Source organism: Lutra lutra, chromosome 1, assembly GCF_902655055.1.
Source record: "Lutra lutra chromosome 1, mLutLut1.2, whole genome shotgun sequence".
NCBI classification, from domain to species: Eukaryota; Metazoa; Chordata; class Mammalia; order Carnivora; family Mustelidae; genus Lutra; species Lutra lutra.
The window spans coordinates 205,242,205-205,263,552 of NC_062278.1; the positions used below are offsets into that span (position 1 = coordinate 205,242,205).

The 21,348-nt window shown below is 40.7% G+C and overlaps 1 protein-coding gene across 1 annotated transcript in view; it reads left to right on the top strand.

Annotated features, from left to right (window-relative positions):
* The window catches only part of PRKAR2A (protein kinase cAMP-dependent type II regulatory subunit alpha), a 116,199-nt gene that overhangs the window by 85,852 nt on the left and 8,999 nt on the right, over window positions 1-21,348 (top strand). Inside the window, exons 7-8 of the mRNA XM_047694447.1 lie at window positions 8,514-8,615; window positions 8,777-8,851. Coding sequence (XP_047550403.1) covers window positions 8,514-8,615; window positions 8,777-8,851 — 177 coding nt within the window. The remainder of the gene's footprint in view (window positions 1-8,513; window positions 8,616-8,776; window positions 8,852-21,348) is intronic.

Below are 21,348 nucleotides of genomic sequence, written 5' to 3' on the forward strand. Positions count from 1 at the left end.
TTCCATGCCAATATCCAGTCGGTTTAGATGACTAGAAAGGCTGATGGCCATATTCCGGGAAAGAGAACTTTCCTAGAGTGCCTATGGATGGCATAGCACTGCTGTGATCTCTTTCTTCTGTTATCTGTGGTCCACGTTGCTTCCTTTTGCATCAAACTTTCAGAATCTATAATGGTCTTCCTTCTAAATAAAATAATTATCCTCTTGTACAAATTCCAGATTTCACTTTTAAGATACTAACATCTGTGATAATTTGTTTCCATTTACTTTACAAGCAGAATTAAATGTATACCATAGCATTATCAGTATAGTTCCTCAAATGAAATCATACTTTAAAAACATAATAGAGCACTTTCTTGTGGTATATTGATGTAGAACTAAGAATGTCTTTTTTTTTTTTTTTAATTTGACAGACAGAGATCACAAGTAGGCAGAGAGGCAGGCAGAGAGAGAGGAGAAAGCAGGCTCCCCGCAGAGCAGAGAGCCCGATGCAGGGCTTGATCCCAGGACCCTGGGATCATGACCTGAGCCGAAGGCAGAGGCTTCAACCCACTGAGCCACCCAGGCGCCCCTAGAACTAAGAATGTCTTGCGAAATGAGTGATAGAATGGCTTTAGAATAGATCACGAACTTGGGGACCTAGTGATTGAAAAACTGAAGGATGGAGCACCTGGGTGGCTCAGTTGGTTGACCGTCCAGCTCTTGATTTTGGCTCAGGTCATGATCTCAGAGCTGTGAGGTCAGGCTCCACACCTTGCTTAAGGTTCTCTCTTTCCCTCTTCCTCTGCCCTCCCAGCCCCCACCTCCATGTTCGCTCACTTTCCATCTATCTCTCAGTCTCTCAAAAAACAGAAAAAAAAAACCAAAAACCTCAAAGATAGATCATAGATCAATAAGTAATGGGAGAAAATAAACCCGGTTTTAAAATGTATTGATGGCAGGGCACCTAACCGGCTCAGTCAGTAGAGCATTTGACTCTTGATCTCAAGGTTTTAAGTTTGAGCTCCACCTTGGGCATGGAGCCAACTAAAAAAAAAAATGTATTGATGACAACTCCTGGTCCAGGTCAAGATGAAATAGCCCCATTCCTCAGTAGTTTTCTCTTTTATTATTTTTTTTAAAGATTTTATTTATTTATTTGACAGACAGAGATCACAAGTAGGCAGAGAGGCAGGCAGAGAGAGAGAGGAGGAAGCAGGCTCCCTGCTGAGCAGAGAGCCAGGTGCAGGGCTTGATCCCAGGACTCTGCGATCATGACCTGGGCTGAAGGCAGAGGCTTTAACCCACTGAGCCACCCAGGCACCCCTAGTTTTCTCTTTTAAAACTAAAAAAGTCCAGGTATTATACAACAAACAAACTTAGGAAGACCCTGGAGGATGGACAGGAGAAGGTGGAGTGGCTAGGGATCTTGGTGACTTAAAGGACAAGGGAGTGAGACCCAGATGGCATTCTGGAAAAGCCTACAACCTAGATCCACCAACCAATTACAAACAAAAACAAACCCAAGAAAACCCTGACCCCTTTAGCTAAAGGACCAGGAAAAGGGCAGCCTAGCAAAACAGATTATATCACCCTATTCAGCCAAATACCAAAAGAAAAACTGCTTCTTCCTCCCCACAGTGTCACTGGGGCTAGCAGCAAGCTGAATTTACGACCTCACCCAGCAGCAAAGAGGCAAAATGAGATGCTATGTAGTGTCACTAGTTGGCACTCCACTTTCCCTGCTGGGGTTATGTCAGTGGGGTCCAGAGGGGAGCTGAACATTCACTACCACATGTTCATGAACACTATACCTAATAGAGTGCCTGCAAAAGAAGATTAAATTGGATACATAATTTCACAACATTATACCCCAAACCACTTGTTGGGGCACCTGGGTGGCTGAGTCGGTTAAGGGCTGCCTTTAGCTTAGGTCATCATCCCGGGGCCCTGGGATCGAGCCCCCCTTATCAGGCTTCCTGCTCAGTGGGAGCCTACTTCTCCTTGTCCTTCTTCTGCCCTCCCTGTCCCCCACTCATGCTCTCTCTTGCTTGCTCTCTCTCAAATAAATAAATAAAATCTTTTAAAAAAGAAAGAAAGAAAATCACTTGTTATACAGAGAACAAGGAAATTCTCAACCTGAGTGAGAAAAGACCATCAACAGATGCCAATACCAAGATGACACAGATATTACAATTAACTGACAAGGGTTTAAAACAATTACCATATACCCAATAACATAAGCCATCAACAAGCAATTATAGACACACTTGAAAAAAAATGAAGAAAAAATAGAAGTTCTCAATGAAGAAATAGAAGACAGAAAGAAGATCCAATTGGGAAATTTTAGAATTTAGAAAATGTAATAACCAAAATAAAAACTCACTGAATGGGCTCAATAGCAGAATGACTGTGAGAGAGGAAAAAAAAAAAAATCTGTGAACTTGAAGGTAAAAACAATAGAAATTACCCAGTCTGGACAACAGGAAGAAAACAGACTGAAGTGAAGTGAACAGTGTGTGTGAGATAATAACAAAAGATATATTTCATTTTAAAAAATTTTTATTTTTTTAATATTTCATATCAGTAGACTTCCAGAAGGAGAGGAGAAAGAGTATAGAACTAAAAGATTCTTCAAGAAATAATAGTTGAAAACTTCCCAGTTTTGGTGAAAGATAATAAACCTACAGATTGAAAAAGCTGAGTGAACTCCAAATTGTATAAACACAAAGAAGTCTATGCCAAGACACATAATCAAACTTCAGAAAACTAGACAGGAGAAGTTTTGAAAGCCACTAGAGAGAAAAAAAATGCTTTACCTCTAAGGAAACAACAGTTTGAATGATACCAGATTTCCCGGCCATGGAGGCCAGAAAGAAGTGGTACCGCATTTTTCAATGTTGGGGGAAAAAAAAAAAAAAAAAAGAACTATCAGCTTAGAATTCTATACCTAGTGAGAATATCCTGCAGGTATCCTGCAGGGATGAAGATATTCTCAGATCAAAGAAAATTTTGTTACCAGAAGGTCTACTGGTAACAGTAAAAATGGCAAAAGGAAGTTCTTCAGAAAAGAAGTGATAAAATAAGGAAATTTGGAACATGAAGAATGGAGAAAGAACAACAGAAAAAGTAAGCTATGAGGAGATATAAAAGACTGTTGTCTTGAGTTTTCTAAATTGTATTACATGCTTAAAGCAAAATTATTGTCTGATGTGGTTTTCAATGTATATAGAGGAAATATTTAAGACAGTTAGAGTCTAAAGTGGGGGGTAGAGGAGCCCAAAAGGAAGTAAAGCTTTACATTTTATTCCAGCTACTAAAATGTTGACATCAGTAGATCATGATAAGTTACATATATAAATATAATACCTAGAGCAACCACTAAAATGATCTGTACAAAGGGATATATTCAAAAGCTCTATAAATCAAAATTCTAAAAAGTTTATTCCCATAAGAATACAGGAGAATGAAATGGAGGAACAAAAAACAGGAGGAACAGCAGAAAACATATAGTAAAGTGGTAGACTTAAGTCCTCCTATATCAATAATTTCTGTAAATATAATGATCTAATTATACCAACTAAATGACAGTGACAAGTCACATGGATTTGTTTAGATGATCCAACTCTATTCTGGTCTGCACCAAACTCACTCAAACATAATAACATAAAAAGATAGAATTACATATATGCCATGCAAACATTAACCAGAAGAAAGCAGGACTAATTATATTAATATCAGATAAGATAGACTTCATAGCAAAAAAAGTTACCAGGGACGAAGAGGAACATTACATAATAGTGAAAGGGTTAATCTACCAAGAAGATATAGCAACCTTCAGTACGTATACGGCAAACAACAGAGCTTCAGAATATGGGAAAAACGGTTAGAACTGAAACGAAGTAGACAAATCCACAGTTACAGTTGTGGACTTTAACACTCATCTCTCAAGAGTTGGTGGAACAATTAGAAAATCAGGAAGGATATAAGAAGAACTTAACAACACCGTCAGCCAAACAGATCTAACTGAAATTTGTAGAACACTCCATACCACTCTTTTCAAGCCCATGGAACATTCACCAAGATAGACCCCATCCTGGCATATAAAATAAAGCTTAACAAATTTAAAAGAATTGCAATCAGACAATGTGTTCTCTAACCACAATGGAATAAATCCAGAAATCAGTAACAGAGAGGTAATAGGAAAATCTCCAAACACTTGGAAATTAAGTAGCACATTTCTAAAGAATCTTTAAGTCAGGGATGCCTGGGTGGCTCAGTGCATTAAAACCTCTGCCTTCAGGCCTAGTTCCTATAACCACTGTGTAGGACCTGTTTCTGTAAGACTGCTATTCCATTGAAAGGTTTTAGCTGCTTGGAGACTTCCTTTTATGACAATCTCTATATGGTTATTTTAAGTTGTTGCTTTGAGGGAACTGAAGAACTTAATACAGCCCCTTGCCATGTAACTCCAAGTTCTCAAATATTACTTCCTCCAAACTTCTGCACAGTGTAGGAGCTCAAGAATGGCATTGTTTTCTTGCCTTAATTCCTAGAAATTCTGTACTGAGAATCTCAGGGAATAAGCTGATAGGAGAAGTTAAAGTACATGGCTGGTTCTGTTTTCATTTGATTACATTTGAACAATTGAAATCTTTTTAAGCCCTGGTTTCTCTCACTGGATCGGGTTTTTTTTAACCTAACTCTGTGTGACCTTTGCAGTAAGGCATTCAATAGCCAGCTCAGCGCTCTGATGCTTGAGGCCGTGTGTCCTTACTCGGGACTTCAGTTCTGTCCCTCAGTCCTGGGATGTTTCTCTGTTTTCAGAAATTCTCTTGGCTTTATTTTCTTGATCAACTTGTCCATTTTACCACTTTCTCCTCCCACTCCTCATGGCTTCCTATCAAGCCACAGGGATTCAGAAGTTGATGACTGACCACTCACATGCTGTGTAGATGATAATTTATTAGATTCCGGTTTTGCTCAAGTACTGAGCATATTTTAATAACAACCAAAATATTTCAGTTTGGATAGGAATGGATACCTTATCAAGTAGATAAGGTATGGTACCTGTCTTTTAGGAAGGAACAGTTAAAACCTTGATGTGGATTATGGATTAGCCTACAGAAAAATATTCAGGCAGAAATTGAGAGTAAGGGGAAGATTCATGAGAATTTCACTTCATACAAAGAATACATGGATGTTTCATTAAGTGAAGCTGAACTTTCTCCTGGATCCTGGAATCCACACCATACTTATAAATCTATAATCCCACTATTACTTGATTTTAATGGGCTTGTTAGGCTAGCCTGGGAAGTGTGGTTTTTACTATTTTCTACAAAGAAAATATTTTCCAATATATCAAACTCAATGAACTTTTAAAATACGATCCATTTTTACATTGGAGCTATCTGTGCAACAGTTTCTTTACAATTGTACATAAAATGCTTTTTCTATAAAATTGAGTTAATGTATAAAATACTGCTTTATGCCAGAATAAAGATATTAGTATTTTGTAAAGAAAAAAAAAAAAAAAAAGCCTCTGCCTTCAGCTCAGATCATGATCCCAGGGTCCTGGGATCGATCCCTGCATAGGGTTCTCTGCTTAGCAGGGAGCCTGCTTCCTCCTCTCTCTGCCCGCTTCTCTGCCTACTTGTGATCTCTGTCTGTCAAATAAATAAATAAAATCTTTTAAAAAAAAGTCTTTAATAAAGTCAAAGAGGCAGTCACAATAGAATTTTTTTTTAACAAATTGGACTGTAAAGCCATCTGCCCCATAGTTGGGGTATGAGAATTCAATAGACATAAGAGGCAGCTCCCTTGGGGTCTGGTGAAGGGTAGGTAGGGGCTTACGGAATGACGACACGTGCTCTCTATGGTTACGGTACTGCTTATCGCCATTCTCTTCCAGAAGGCTCCTCTCCTGAGATCCCTGCCTTGTATTTCTGCTTCCTAACCCTATCCTTTGCAGTCTTTTCTTCCTTTACCTACTGTATTAAGCATCCTGTCAAGACGCCCTTCTGACCTCTGCTTTTTCCTGCTTTGTTCATGTGCTTTGTAGCCCAGACCCTCTCAGAAGCTTTAGTACCACGTCCAGGACAGTAACTCCTGGAGGGTCCTCCTCAGCCTGACTTCTTGTACCTTCCAAGGCCTTGGAAATGCCTTCTGAGGCCAAAGTAGGGAGGACTTGGAGTTGCACTTGAGTTTCTCCAGTTGGATTATACATTCCTCCTCTTCCTCGGGGCCGACGCCACCATGACCATTACACTCAGTCTCTGCTCCCATTCTCTCTTGCGAAAGTGAAAATCAATAGAAACTGTCTGAGGAAACACTTGCAATCGCAGGAAAGCGTAGTATCCCTTTTCTCTTTTGAACTTTGGGCTGCATGCTGGACTCTGAACACGTGCTGCCTGAGGGAGCCATTCTCTCACAGTGGGAGTTTCCTCTTCATAGCTCCACTGGAAGCTCCCTGAAAGCCAGGTTAGTGTCTGGAGCTCTTGCATGCCCTCCACAGCTGGCCGCGCACAGCGTGAGAGCTCTGGGTAGGGCGGAAGTGTGCACAGAAGGGGTTAGAACGTGAATGAATAAGTCACTTTGAGAGATACCAGTTGTTTTCTCGTTGGCTAGAAATAGTTTGCTGTTGCATTTGTAGCAATCTTTGTGACATTGTAAGGGGATTTTTAAAATATTTTTTGACAGTGCCTACTCAAATAGAAGGAAGAGAACTTTATAATTCCCGTTTTCTCACTCTTGATTGTCCTCTTTCCATAGCACTCATGCCTAAATTGGCCCAGAGAACATGTAGAAATTGAATTCTAAGGATAATGGAATAATATTCCAAAGTATAACAGTAAGATTTAGGGCGCCTGGGTGGCTCAGTGGGTTAAGCCGCTGCCTTCGGCTCAGGTCATGATCTCAGGGTCCTGGGATCGAGTCCCGCGTCGGGCTCTCTGCTCAGCAGGGAGCCTGCTTCCCTCTCTCTCTCTCTCTGCCTGCCTCTCTGTCTACTTGTGATCTCTCTCTGTCAAATAAATAAATAAAATCTTAAAAAAAAAAAAAAGATTTAAAAAGATATATCCCTAACCTTGGACTTTAAAAAATTGGAGGTAAATCATGCAGCCCGTTAGAGCAAGCAGAGATCAAATGGCTCTTTTCAAGCAGACAAATGGAGAAGAAATGTGCTGAAGAGCAGATGATCTGTCCAGCAGTTTAGACAGAGGGCTGGAGTCTGCCGTAGCTCATGGTAGGAGTATGGTATGTAGTTAAGTGACTTTTCTTGTAAGGTAGATGAAACATGGTATGGGCTAGGGGTTGGGGACTCTGGAAGTAATGGAATATGAGCCAGTGAAACCCATTTGGACAATTTAACTCACTGGTCTTCTATGTGATTTCTCTACCCCACCACCACCCCATCACAGAGAATACTAAAATAGCAAATTTATGGTTAAACATGTCCTTACTGTGTGTGCTATGTTTCATTCAGCCAGCCTTGAGCATTTCATTATGTGCTTTCAAAGGAAAAAACAAAACAAAACATCTTTCCACTCCTGACAGCCTGAGGTGGACAAAACGTATAATTAACTTATATACAAGAAACCTAACACTAAGCAATTAACATTCTCCTGGCTGTGTGTCCCTCTCCACACATATGTACACATGTTTGAGAGGAGCCTCACTGTAGCTGTGGTCAGCTCTCTCCTGATCTGAATTCATGGCTTGCTGGGGTCAAGGGACCTTTCACATACCCACCTTCCACCTTGAGTTTCTTTCCCTCTCTTTCCATTAACTTAAATTCTCCCCCTCCTTCAGGTCTCTGCAAATTTATATTTTTTTTAAAACTATATTAAAATTTTAAAAATGTATATGTTTATATATAATTTATATATATAATATTTGTTTGTTTGTTTTCTTAGGGCTTGAACTCATGACCCTGAGATCAAGACCTGAGCTGAGATTAAGAGTTGGATGCTTAATCAACTGAGCCACCCAGGTGGCCCACCAAAATTTATATTTTTGCAACAAAAATATCCTTGATCACTCCAGCCTACTGTGATCTCTCTCCCTCCCTCCTCAGAATTCTTGTGGCACTTACTCTTCTTGTCTTAATCGTTCACCTAGGACATTTCATATGCTGTCTGTAGATTTTTTATTCCCATATATTTTGTATTGTCTCCCTGTTGAGGGCAAGAGCCCTTTGATTGTTTTCTTTCTTTTTTTCAAAGATGCATTTTTTCACATTGAACAGTGACCGTGAGCTTGCAAGTGTTTGGGAGTTTTGTATTTTGTATTCTGTTCATGACCCATAGGTGGCACTCGTGGAATACTGGATAGCGAGCAATTACACAGTGGGCATCTGTCTGACACAGGCTACCAGTCTTTCTCTTCCAGTGGTGACTCAGATTAAAATGTCATTAAACACTCATTTGGCCCAGTACATTCCATAGTCCTCTAATTTTTGCTGTCATCCAGTTAATTAAACCATTGATGTTTTCTTACAGAGGCATTTACCAGAATTCTCATGTTCTTTCTTGTAGGACCGTGTGACTTTTAGAAGAATCATAGTGAAAAACAATGCCAAAAAGAGAAGGATGTTTGAATCATTTATTGAGTCTGTGCCCCTCCTTAAATCACTAGAGGTAAAGTGTATTTGAATAAGAGTCTGTTTATGGAGATTTAAGATTTAAAACTATTAAATTTTCATATTGGATTATTCTAACCCATTTCTGTGGTGTTTAGATATTGTGATTTTCAATTAAGGTCTTTTCCTTGTAGTTTATGGGTATGTCCATTGTTTCAGGTGTCAGAACGAATGAAGATTGTGGATGTAATAGGAGAGAAGGTCTATAAGGATGGGGAGCGCATAATCACGCAGGTGAGCAGGTCCCTGTGCAGCTCCTTCCCTGAGAATCACCTCCTGAAGGACGGATATATCCCTTGTCCTCTCACTTTGGTGGGAGCTCATGTTGCCAGCTACTGGGGCACACTTCCTACAGAGTCCTCTGAAGCCCATTGGCGTTCATCTTGTGGACATGTGCACATCTCTTGCCTCCATTTCCGTTTTGCTGGTTTCTGATATTTGTTCTTTTGGACATCATTCTCTTCTAACCCTTGAGTAAGCTTTATCCATTGGTGCTAAAGCTTGGAGAAGGTCTAAAGGTTGTGCCCTTTACCTTCTATGTTTGGAACAAAGGTGGCCTCTTAGCTAATCCAGCATAAGCCAGGGTCTTCAGTCTTCAGTGATTGACCAGATTTCTAAATTGTCTTTTTTTTTTTTTAAGATTTTATTTATTAATTTAACACAGAGAGAGATCACAAGTAGGCAGAGAGGCAGGCAGAGAGAGAGGAGGAAGCAGGCTTCCCGCCGAACAGAAAGCCCGATGCGGGGCTCCATCCCAGGACCCCAAGATCATGACCTGAGCCGAAGGCAGAGGTTTAACCCACTGAGCCACCCAGGCGCCCCATCTAAGTTGTCTTTAATGTTTCCTTTGTGCCTTTCTCTCATGTTATTTTTGGGTGCTGTAAGGATCACCACACAGTGGCCTGGGTCATTGTGAGTATTGTATAATAATTTTCCTTATCTACTATGCTTACGTCTTTAATTATATGTAATTAAAGGTGTAAACTTCTCTGCCTGTGGTTCTGGCAAGAACACTGACAAGACACCTGGTTGGTTTGGGTTGGGTAATGTTTCCATCATGAACCCAGAGCTGGGGTTTGGAGGAGAAAAGACTCAGATTGGTCAAACCTAAGTCCTGGGCCCACCCCTAGGGCCAGTGGGTAGAGTTGGCCCAACCAGCCCTACAAGGACTAATTCAGGCTTATTATCACAGAAGGAGAGAGAAACTCTCAGAGAAAAAGGACTAACAAAAAAACTATGAGTGGCATCTCTAAATGCCTTTGTTTCCTAGGTACCCCTACTGTTAATAATTTCTTGAGTTAGAAATTGGTTTGATTCTCGGGGCGCCTGAGTGGCTCAGTGGGTTAAGCCTCTGCCTTCAAGGCTCGGGTCATGATCACAGGGTCCTGGGATCGAGCCCCGCATCGGGTTCTCTGCTCAGCAGGGAGTCTGCTTCCTCCTCTCTCTCTGACTGCCTCTCTGCCTACTTGTGATCTCTCTCTGTCAAATAAAAAAAAAAAAAGAAATTGGTTTGATTCTCTATAGACATTTATTAAGATACACAGGTGGAACTAAATATAAGCATTATAATGAAGGAACACATGAGGCATCTGGGTGGCTCAGGTCATGATCCCAGGCTCCTGGGATCGAGTCCCGCATCAGGCTTCTTGCTCAGCAGGGAGTCTGCTTCTCCCTCAGCCTGCCACTCCCCCTGTCTGTCTTCTCAATTTCTCTCTTTCTGTCTCTGACAAATAAATAAAATCTTAAAAAAAAAAAAAAAAACACATGAATGTCAGTGTTGGAATGTAGGAAAGGAAGTATTCCATATGGTTTTGTGAGGAAAATACCATTTGGGGCTGGGCTTAGAGTAAGTGCAGCTTCAGCAGTTGAGGTCAGGGAAAGGTCTTTTAGGACAAAGGAACAGTATGAGCAACAGCCTGTGGGTGTGAGCTGTGTTCCAGGGCAGGTGTCCTGGTCTGTTAAGAATGTCAGGCTGAGTTGCAAGAATGGGACATGTTGACAGGTCCAATTTGCTTCTGAATCTGAGGTGCTTTAATTTACTCCCAAAGGACCCCTAGTTCATTCTGAAAGTCCCAGGCCCTCAGGATGTGTGCCAGGAGGTATGAGAAGCTGTGGTGTTTTCTGGAGTGTCTGTTCTCTTGAAGATAGCAACGCTAGGTGGTGGCACAGAATGGGCAAGAATTAGGATGATCTCAGCTTATTCTAGACCCCTTATTCTAGCCAGTGTCTCTAGACAGGGGGTCTCCAAGTGAGTTCCCAGGAACAGCAACATCAGCATCATCTGGGAATTTGATAGGAATTGTTAGAAGTGCAAGTTCTTGGGAGTCCGAAACTACTGTTTTATGTTGTTCTGTTTGTTCGTTTTGGTCAGCTTTGATATAGTATATTATATATATATATATATATATATACACACACACACACACACACACACACACACACACACACACACACACACATATATGTATGTATATATACACACACACATACATAGATAGATAGATCTCATTTATTTATTTGACAGATAGAGATCACAAGTAGTCAGGGAGGCAGGCAGAGAGAGAGGGGGAAGCAGGCCTCCCGCCAAGCAGAGAGTCCAATGCGGGGCTCGACCCCAGGACCCTGAGATCATGACCCGAGCCGAAGGCAGAGGCATTAACCCACTGAGCCACCCAGGCGCCCCGTGTTACAGTATATTTTACATAAAATAAAATCACCAAGTATACAATTCTGGAGTTTTATAGCCATCCCTACAATCATAGAATCGTAGTATAGGGCATTTCCATCACCCCAAGACGTTCCCTCATAGTCCACTGCTCCACCCCTTAACTCTTGGAAACTACTGATTTGTTTTTAACACTACAGAAATTCCTTTTCTAGAATTTCATATAAATGAAATCGTAGCACATGTAGTCTTTTGTGTCTGACTTCTTTCTCTTAGCATGATGTTTTTGAGATTTTTTTCATGTTGTGTTGGTGGATAGTTCCTTTTTATTGCTGAGTACTATTTCACTGTATGGATGGACCGTAATTTGTCTTTCCACTCATCAGTTGAGGGACATTTGAAGTCTTTCCAGTTTGGGGCAATTATGAATATAGCTGCATTGAACATTCTTACACAAGTCTTTGTGTGGACGGATGTTTTTGTGGAATTGCTGAGTCATATGGGAAATGTATGGCTAACAAACTGCCAAGCTGTTTTTAAAAATGGCTCTGCCATTTTGCATTTCCCTAGCAATGTACTAGAATTCCAGTTGTTCTGCAGCCTCGTCAACGTTTAGTATCAACAGTCATTTTAATTTCAGCCATTCTAGTGGGTAGGAAGTGGTAATTCATTTTGATTTTCATTTGCATTTGCCTAATGTCTAATGTTGAGCATCTTTTTCCTGTGGCTGCTTGCCATCCACATGTTTTTTTGATGAAATTGCTGCAGATCTTTTGCCGTATTTACAATTATGTAATTTGGATTCTTATTATTGAATTGTAAGCGTTCTTTATGTGCTGTGACTACAAATCATTTATCAGACATATGATTGGCAAATATTTCTTCCAATCTGTGGCTATAGCTATGGTTTGTCTCTTCATTTTCTTTTCTCTTTTTTAAAATTTTTTAAAAGATTCTTTTTTATTTTAGAGAGAAAGAGCGTGAGCTCGAGAGAGAGCAGGAGCAGAGGGAGGGGCAGAGGGAGAAGCAGACTCCCCGCTGAGCAGGGAGCCTGATGCAGGGTTTGATCCCAGGACCCCAGGAAAGTGACCTGAGTTGGAGGCAGACTCTTAACCAACTAAGCCACCCAGGTGCCCCATTTTCTTTTCTTTTTTCTTTTTATTTTTTTTCCAAACTTTTATTTAAATTCTAGTTAGTTAACATACAGTGTAATATTGGTTTCAGGAGTAGAACTTAGTGATTCATCACTTACTTATAAGACCTAGTGCCCATCATAACAAGTGCTCTCTTTAATCCCCATCACCCATGTAGCCCATCCCCTACCCACCTCTCTTGTCCCTTCTTTTTTTTTTTTTTTTTTTAAGATTTTATTTGACAGAGAGAGAGAGAGAGGGAATATAAGCAGGGGGAGTGGGAGAGGGAAAAGCAGGCTTCCTGTTGAGCAGCGAGCCCTGTGCGGGCTTTACCCTACTATAGGATCATGACCTGAGCTGAAGGCAGATGCCTAATGACTAAGCCACCCAGGCATCCCATACCTTTACTTTCTTAATAGTAGCTTTTAAAAACCAAAAGTTTTTCATTTTGAAGAGTCTAGTTTATAATTTTTTTTCTCCTGTAGTTCATTTATTCTCATGCCCTATTTAAAAATTTTGCAAGTTCAATAAGACTTTCTCCTAGGACAGCACCATTAAATAAATATCATGTAAGATGCATATGTAATTTAAAATTTTTTAGCAGCCAAATTTTCTTATAAAAGTGAACTTAATTCTAATAATATGATAGATGTATCTTTATATAACACCATTTCAACATCTAAGTGATAGAAAAATTCAGTGATGAAATACTTTCCATCTTTTTGGTACTCAGTCTTCAAAATTTGATGTGTATTTTATACTTAAAACACATCTAAATCTATAGAAGCCACATTTCAAGTGCTCAGTAGCCACATGCTACTGTATTGAAGAAGGCAGTTGTACATATTCCATAGTTTTAACTCATACATTTAGATCTGTGATCCCCTGCTCCTTTTTTTTTTTAAGTATGCTCCATGGCTAACATGGGGCTTGAACTCATGATCCTGAGATCAAGAGTCACATGCTCTGCTGACTGAGCCAGTCAGGTATCTCTGATCTGTGACCCATTTTGAGTAAATTTTTGTACATGGTGTAAAGTTTTTTTACAGGGTTTTGCATATAGATGTCCAATTGTTCCAGAGTCATTTGCTGAAAAGATTATCCTATCCAATTGCCTTGATAGTTGTATTGAAAAATTTTGGCTGTATGTTTTTGGGTCTATTTCTGGTCTCTTTTGTTCCATTGAAAACTGCAGTGTTTTGATTATAAAGCTTTTTATACTACGTCTTAAAATCAGATAGTTGAAGCCCTCCAATTTTTTTTCTTCTTTTTCATAATTATCTTGGCTATTCTGTGCTCTTTTCATTTCTGTATATTAGAACCAACATAACAATTTCTACCAAAAAAGCCTGCTGAGATTTTTTTTTATTGGGAATATGTTGAATCTATAGGTCAATTGGGGGAGGAATTGACATTGTAACAATAGTGAGTGTTTTGTGTCCATCTCAGGCCATCAGTAGTGATGCTGTCAGCTAGGAATGCCTGGGGCACTCACCTACTCCTAGCAAGCCCCCACAGAGCCATTGTTATGGCTGGACCAGCCCTTGTGGTTCTTATTATGACTACAAGACTTACCTCAGCAACAATCCTGAGGGAACTTTGAAAAAACAGGTTTATTACTCACGGATCCTGGAGGGTACATAGCACATCCAGAGCCACACAGTGAGGTCACAGAGTGGGGTCGGGGACCTGGAATTCTGTCTTTATTGGGGGTGAGGGTGGAGTCCCCAGGGTTTGGCAGGTTCACTCTTTATTGGCGAATTTTTAAAATATCAGAGCAGGAATTAGGGTGTGAAAAGAGAAAAGTGGGGTCACTCAAGTTGTCAGTTTTCTGTGTTTCCCAGGGCCTTCTAAAAGGGAAACTTCATAGGTGGGAGCAGCCTGGCTCTTTCTCTAGTTATATAGCTGGCAGCGTGTTTATTCAAGATGGGTGTCTTTGAAGTGGTTGCCTCAGTAATCAAAAGTTTGATATCAGTCATTTACATTATAATCAAAAAAGCTTATTGTCAGATACATACATTGTTCATGAACATAGATATCTATAAGGTTTTTTTTTTTTTTAAGATTTTATTTATTTATTTGACAGAGAGGGAAATAGGGAACACAAGTAGAGGGAGTGGGAGAGGGAGAAGCAGGCTTCCCACCGAGCAGGGAGCCCCATGTGGGACTTCATCCCAGGACCTTGGGATCATGACCAGAGCTGAAGGCAGATGCTTCACTGACTGAGCCACCCAGGCGCCCCATCTATAAGTTTTGTTTTGTTTTGTTTAAGATTTTATTTATTTATTTGACAGAGAGAGATCACAAGTAGACGGAGAGGCAGGCAGAGAGAGAGAGAGAGAGAGAAGCAGGCTCCCTGCTGAGCAGAGAGCCCGATGCGGGACTCGATCCCAGGACCCTGAGATCATGACCTGAGCCGAAGGCAGTGGCTTAACCCACTGAGCCACCCAGGCGCCCCCCCATCTATAAGTTTTTAAAATTTTCTATATATTTTAATTTTCCTCTAATATTTTATGTTTTCAAGTCTTACACATCTGTAAAATTTATACCTGGATCTGGGGTACCTGGGTGGCTCACTCATTAAGCCTTTGCCTTCAGCTCAGGTCATGATCCCAGGTTCCTGGGATTGAGCCCGCGTATGCTTCTCCCTCTCCCACTCCCTCTGCTTGAGTCTCCCTCTGAAAATAAATAAAATAAAAAATAAAAAAAATTATACCTGGATATTTCATACTTTTAACATTATTCTAGGTGGTTTTCCTTTTTTCAGTTTTTAATTATTTATTGCTAGTGTATAAGAATACAGTTGAATTTTGCATATTGATCCTGTGGTATTTATAACCTTGCTAAACCTCACTGATTTTAGTAGCTTTTTTGTAGCTTCCTTGGGATTTTCTGTAGAGATTTTCTGTTTTGTTTATGAACAAGTATAGTTTTACTTCTGTATGCCTTTTCTTTTTTTGTTAAGATTTTTTATTTATTTATTTGACAGAGAGATCACAAGTAGGCAGAGAGGCAGGCAGAGAGGCAGGCAGAGAGAAAGGAAGGGAAGCAGGCTCCCTGCTGAGCAGAGAGCCCGATGCGGGGGCTCGATCCCAGGACCCTGGGATCATGACCCAAGCGGAAGGCAGAGGCTCAACCCACCGAGCCACTCAGGCTCCCCACCTTCTTTCTCATTTTTAATTAATTTACCTTATTGCATTGGCTGGGTCCTCCAGTACAATATTGAATAGAAATGCTGAGAACAGACATCTTTGTCTTGTTACTGATCTTGTTATTGATCTTAGGAGGAAAGTATTTAATTGTTCACCATTAAATATAATGTAGGGGCGCCTGGGTGGCTCAGTGGGTTAAAGCCTCTGCCTTCGGCTCGGGTCATGATCCCGGGGTCCTGGGATTGAGCCCCACGTCGGGCTCTCTGCTCGGCAGGGAGCCTGCTTCCTCCTTTCTCTCTCTCTGCCTGCCTCTCTGCCTACTTGCGATCTCTGTCTGTCAAATAAATAAATAAAATCTTTAAAAAATAAAATAAAATCTTTAAATATAATGTAAACTATAAGCTTCTTTATAAATACCATTAATTGGGTTAGGGAAGGGCCCTTCTCTTCCTGGTTTTCTCGGTTTCTATGATGAAAAGATGTTGAATTTTGTCAGATGCTTTTGCCGTTTTTATTGAGGTGCCCATATGGGTTTTCTTTTTTAGTTAAAAATACGAATTACATTGCTTGACTTTTTTTTTAAAGATTTTATTTATTTTTTTGTCAGAGAGAGAGCACAAGTAGGCAGAGAGGCAGAGAGAGAGGGGGAAACAGACTCCCCGCTGAGCAGAGAGCCTGATGTAGGGCTCGATCCCAGGACCCTGGGATCATGACCTGAGCCGAAGGCAGAAGCTTAACTCACTGATCCACCCAGGCGCCCTGCTTGACTTTATTTTTTTTTTTTTTAAGATTTTATTTATTTATTTGTCAGAGAGAGAGAGGGAGAGAGAGCAAGCACAGGCAGACAGAATGGCAGGCAGAGGCAGAGGGAGAAGCAGGCTCCCTGATGAGCAAGGAGCCCGATGTGGGACTCAATCCCAGGATGCTGGGATCATGACCTGAGCCGAAGGCAGCTGCTTAACCAACTGAACCACCCAGGCGTCCCCCTGCTTGACTTTTTTTTTTTTTTTTAAGATTTTATTTATTTATTTGACAGACAGAGATCACAAGTAGGCAGAGAGGCAGGCAGAGAGAGAGAAAGGGAAGCAGGCTCCCCGCTGTGCAGAGAGCCCAATGTGGGGCTCGATCCCAGGACCCTGGGATCATGACCTGAGCCGAAGGCAAAGGCTTTAACCCACTGAGCCACCCAGGTGCCCCAACTTTTTTTAAAAGATTTTATTTATTTATTTGACAGAGAGGGAGATCACAAGTAGGCAGAGAGGAAGGCAGAGAGAGGGGGAAGCAGGCTCCCCGCTGAGCAGAGAGCCCGATGTGGGGCTCGATCCCAGGACCCTGAGATCACGACCTGATCGGAAAACAGAGGCTTAACCCATTGAGCCACACATGCATCCCTTTACTTTTTTTAATATTGATTGAATTTTGAATACTAAACCAAGTTTGCATCCTGGAGTGAGCCCTACTTGGTCATGATATATTATCTTTTTTATTTATTATGGGATTTAATTTTTTAAAATTTTGGTTTTTTTAATTTGAAGATGTAATTGGCTTTATTAAATAATTACCTTATAAAGTAATAATAAATTAAGTATTAATTTACTAAGTGAATTAGGGAGCATCCCATCTAGCATGTAGTGGGTAACTCCCTTATTAAGGATTTCTCTGATTGTTTATAAAGGATGTTGGTCTGTAGTTTTCTCTCCTTGTGATGTCTTTTTTTTTTTTTCCTTTTTAAAGATTTTATTTATTTGACAGACAGAGATCACAAGTAGGCAGAGAGGCAGGCAGAGAGGGAAGCAGGCTCCCTGCTCGGAGCTCAGTCCCAAGACCCTGGGATCATGACCTGAGCCAAAGGCAGAGGCTTTAACCCACTGAGCCACCCAGGCACCCCCTCCTTGTGATCTTTTTGTCTGGTTTTGGTATCAACAACACCTCCAGAGGATTTTAATGTTTGCTAAAGCTTGAAAACCACTGATACAGACTATTCCAAGACTGGTAATGCCCTTGCACTAAGAATACTTGGTGGAAATGTTTGAGAAGCACTTTCAAAGATTTTTAAGAGGAAGGATGACACTATAAGAATTGTATTCTCAAAGCATAGTTCTGGCATCAGTGAAAAATGAATTGGCTTCAGCCTCATTGAGTAATGAGGAAGTGCAAATTAAAAACCACAGTGAGAAATATTTTTATACCTAATAGCTTGGCAAAAAGTAGGAATCTGAGAATTCCAAAAAGCAGTAGGAAGTTTTATTCACCATTAATAGAATAACTTAGCTGAACCCCTTTTGAGAGAAATTTATCCTTATCCTGGAAAGCTGAATTTACTCTATAATCCAGAAATTTATTTTCTAGGTATTTTCAGAGAAATACCCTCACACCTCATGAGTTCCTTCCTAGTCACAGCCCTCCTACCTCCCTTTCTGACCTTTATGGTAGTCATGTATTTACTTTCCTTTATAGTTTTGCCACTTAAGTATCCATCCTAAACAATACGGCTCCATCTTGCTATTTTTTTAAATTTCTACATTGGAATTAGAAACTAGTCTTTTACTTGCATCTTCTTTTGCTCCGCACTCACCCACGTTGTTGTGTGCAGCTGCAGGTTGTCGGTGTGCTGTACAGTGTGCCAGGGTGTGAATAAACCGCCTCCCACTGCTGATGGACATTAGGGCTGTTTCTAGTTTTTAGCTGTTATGAACGAGGCCTCGGTGATTACATTGATTTGATTTTGAAATGTGAAAATAGCCTTTTGTTGCTGGTCATAGTGTGGTATCCTTTTCATATGTTGATGAATCCCGTTTCTTAATATTTTGTTTAAGATTTCATGGCTATATTCCCAAGAGGGGCTGATCTGTAATTTTCTTATAGCAGCTTTGTCAGATTTTGATATCAGGATGTTAGACTCATAATGTAAGCTGGGATTCTATTCTCTTCCTATTATCTGAGGAGTTTGTATAAGACTAGAATTCCTTGGGGTGGCTCAGTCTGTTAAGCATGTGGTTTTGACTCAGGTCATGAACCCAGGTCCTGGGATGGAGTCCCCCACTGGGCTTCCTGATCAGCGGGGAGTCTGCTTCTTCCTCTCCCTTTGCCTGTTGCTCCCCCTGCTTGTGCATGCTCTCTCTCTCTCTCTTTCTCTCTCTGTCAAGTAAATAAATCTTAAAGAAAGAAAAAAAAGAAAAGAAAAGGCTAGAATTTCTTGGCTATTTTAAGGAACTTACCAGTGTTTCTTTTGTAGGAAGATTTTGACTACAGATGAAATTATTTTAATTGTTAAAGTATTTATGCTTTCTGTTTCATCTTTGTCTAAAATTCAGTGTTATTGGCACAAAGCTTGGTCATAATGTTCCTATAAAACCTTTTTTTTTAATTTTTTATTTAAATTTTACTTAGTTAACATACAGTGCAATATTAATTTCTGGAGTAGAATTCAGGGATTCATCACTTACATACAATCCCCAGTGCTCATTACAAGTGCCCTCCTTCATGCCCAGCCCCCATCTAGCCCATCTGCCCCCACCTCTCTCTCCATCAACTCTCTGTTCTCTTTCGTTAACAGTCTCTTATGTTTATTTTCCTCTATCCTTTCCTCCCACTCTTCCCAATATGTTCATCTGTTTTCCTTCTTAAATTCCACACATGAGTGAAGTCATATAGTATTTGTATTCCTCTTATTTCGCTGAGCATAATACACTTTAGCTCCATTCATGTTGTTGCAAATGGCAAGATCTCATTCTTTTTTCATGGCTAATATTCGTGTGTGTGTGTGTGTGTGTGTGTGTATGTGTGTGTGTGTGTATACCACATCTTCTTTATCCATTCATTGGTTGAACATTTGGGCTCTCTCCATAGTTTGGCTCTTGTTGACAATGCTGCTATAAACATCGGGGTACATGTACCCTTTTGAATCTGTATTTTTATATCCCTTGGGTAAATACCTAGTAGTGCAATTGCTGGGTCATAGAGTAGGTCTGTTTTTAACTTTTTGAGGAACTCCAAAACTTCTCCAGAGTGGCTTCACCAATTTGGATTCCCACCAACAATACAAGAGGGTTCCCCTTTCTCCACATCCTCGCCAACACCTGCTGGCTCTTGTGTTGTTATTTTTAGCCATTCTGACAGGTGTGAGGTGGTATCTCATCATGGTTTTGATTTCTATTTCCCTGATGATGAGTGATGTTGAGCATCTCTTCATGTGTGTGTTGGCCATCTGGATGTCTTCTTTGGAAAAGTGTCTATTCGTGTCTTCTGCCCATTACTTAACTGGATTATTTGTTTTTTGGGTGATGCGTTTGATCAGTTCTTTATGGATTTTGGATGCTAACCCTTTGTCCCATATATTTTCTCCCATTACATAGGCTGCCTTCTAGTTTTTTTAATTGTTTCCCCATAACACCTTTTAAATATATACATCTAGAATGATGTTCCTATCTTCGTTCCTGATACTGTTGTTTGTGCCTTCTTTTTTTTTTTTTTTTTTTCTTGCTCAAGCTTGCAAGGGACTTACCAATTCTTTCAGTCTTTTTGAAGAACCAGCTCTCACCTTTTATTAATCGTATTGAACATTTCCTTTTCCATTACTTTCTGTCTTTATCTTATTTCCTTTCTTCTGCTTTGATTTTGGTATTCCCCCCCCCCAATTCACTTGAGTTGGTTGCTTAGCTATGTAGTTTCTAGCCTTTCTTCTTTTTCCATCATGGCATTTTAAAACTAGAAGCTTCGGGGCACCTGGGTGGCTCAGTGGGTTAAGCCTCTGCCTTCGGCTCAGGTCATGATCTCAGGGTCCTGGGATCAAGCCCCGCATCAGGCTCTCTGCTCAGCGGGGAGCCTGCTTCCCCCCTCTCTCTGCCTATCTCTCTGCCTACTAGTGATCTCTCTCTGTCAAAAAAATAAAATCTTAAAAAAACAAAACAAAACAAAACAAAACAAAAAAACAACTAGGAGCTTCCCTGCATCCCTAAAGATCGGTGGTGATGGCCAGCATTTAGAGGTCACTGCCTGAAGTCCCTCTTTACAGTTGTGCTCTGACTGCTGTGGCTCTTTAGCACCAACATGCCACTAGCCCCTTCCTGCAGCCCAGCTGTTCTTTACATGTGATTGTGCTTGAGGGTGGGAGCCTCGCTTAGTGCAGGTGTCCAGTTAGGGCCCAGATGCGACCAAAAGAACAGAAGCCACCGCCTGTTGCAGAGGCTGGTGGGATGCTAGTGTACATCTCAGCCCGTCTCTGGGTGTTCTCTAGACCATATGTGCTGGCAGGGGAGCCTCTGGCAAGCTGCCCCCTTCAGAGTTTCTCTTATTATAGCCTTACACATTTTTAAAAAGGTTTTATTAATTAGTGAGAGAGAGAGCGCACGAGAATGGGGGTGAGGGGCAGAGAGAGCTAAGCAGACTCCCTGCTGAGCAGGGACTCGATCCTGTAACTTGATCCCGGGACTCCAGGATCATGACCTGAGCCAAACACAGACACTTAACCCACTAAGCTACCCAGGTGCCCCCCGCTCCATAGACTATTTTCATCATTCATGGTTTTATTTTAAATTTTTCTTCTTAAGTTGTTTGTAAACTATGATAATCCTTTCTGGTGATATATTAGCAAATTACTAAAATTAAAAGCATCAGAGATGGTGCTTTCTCTGGTCTAGAGAATGAGAAGAGCTTTTTTACCTAAGCAAGCCTCATTAGTCCACGTGGTCTTGCTAATAATTCTTTCCCATCTCCTCTCAGTTTTGAATCCACCAGCTATTCCCCCACCTCCTTGGCAAAGTTACTTATCTTTTGAGCATC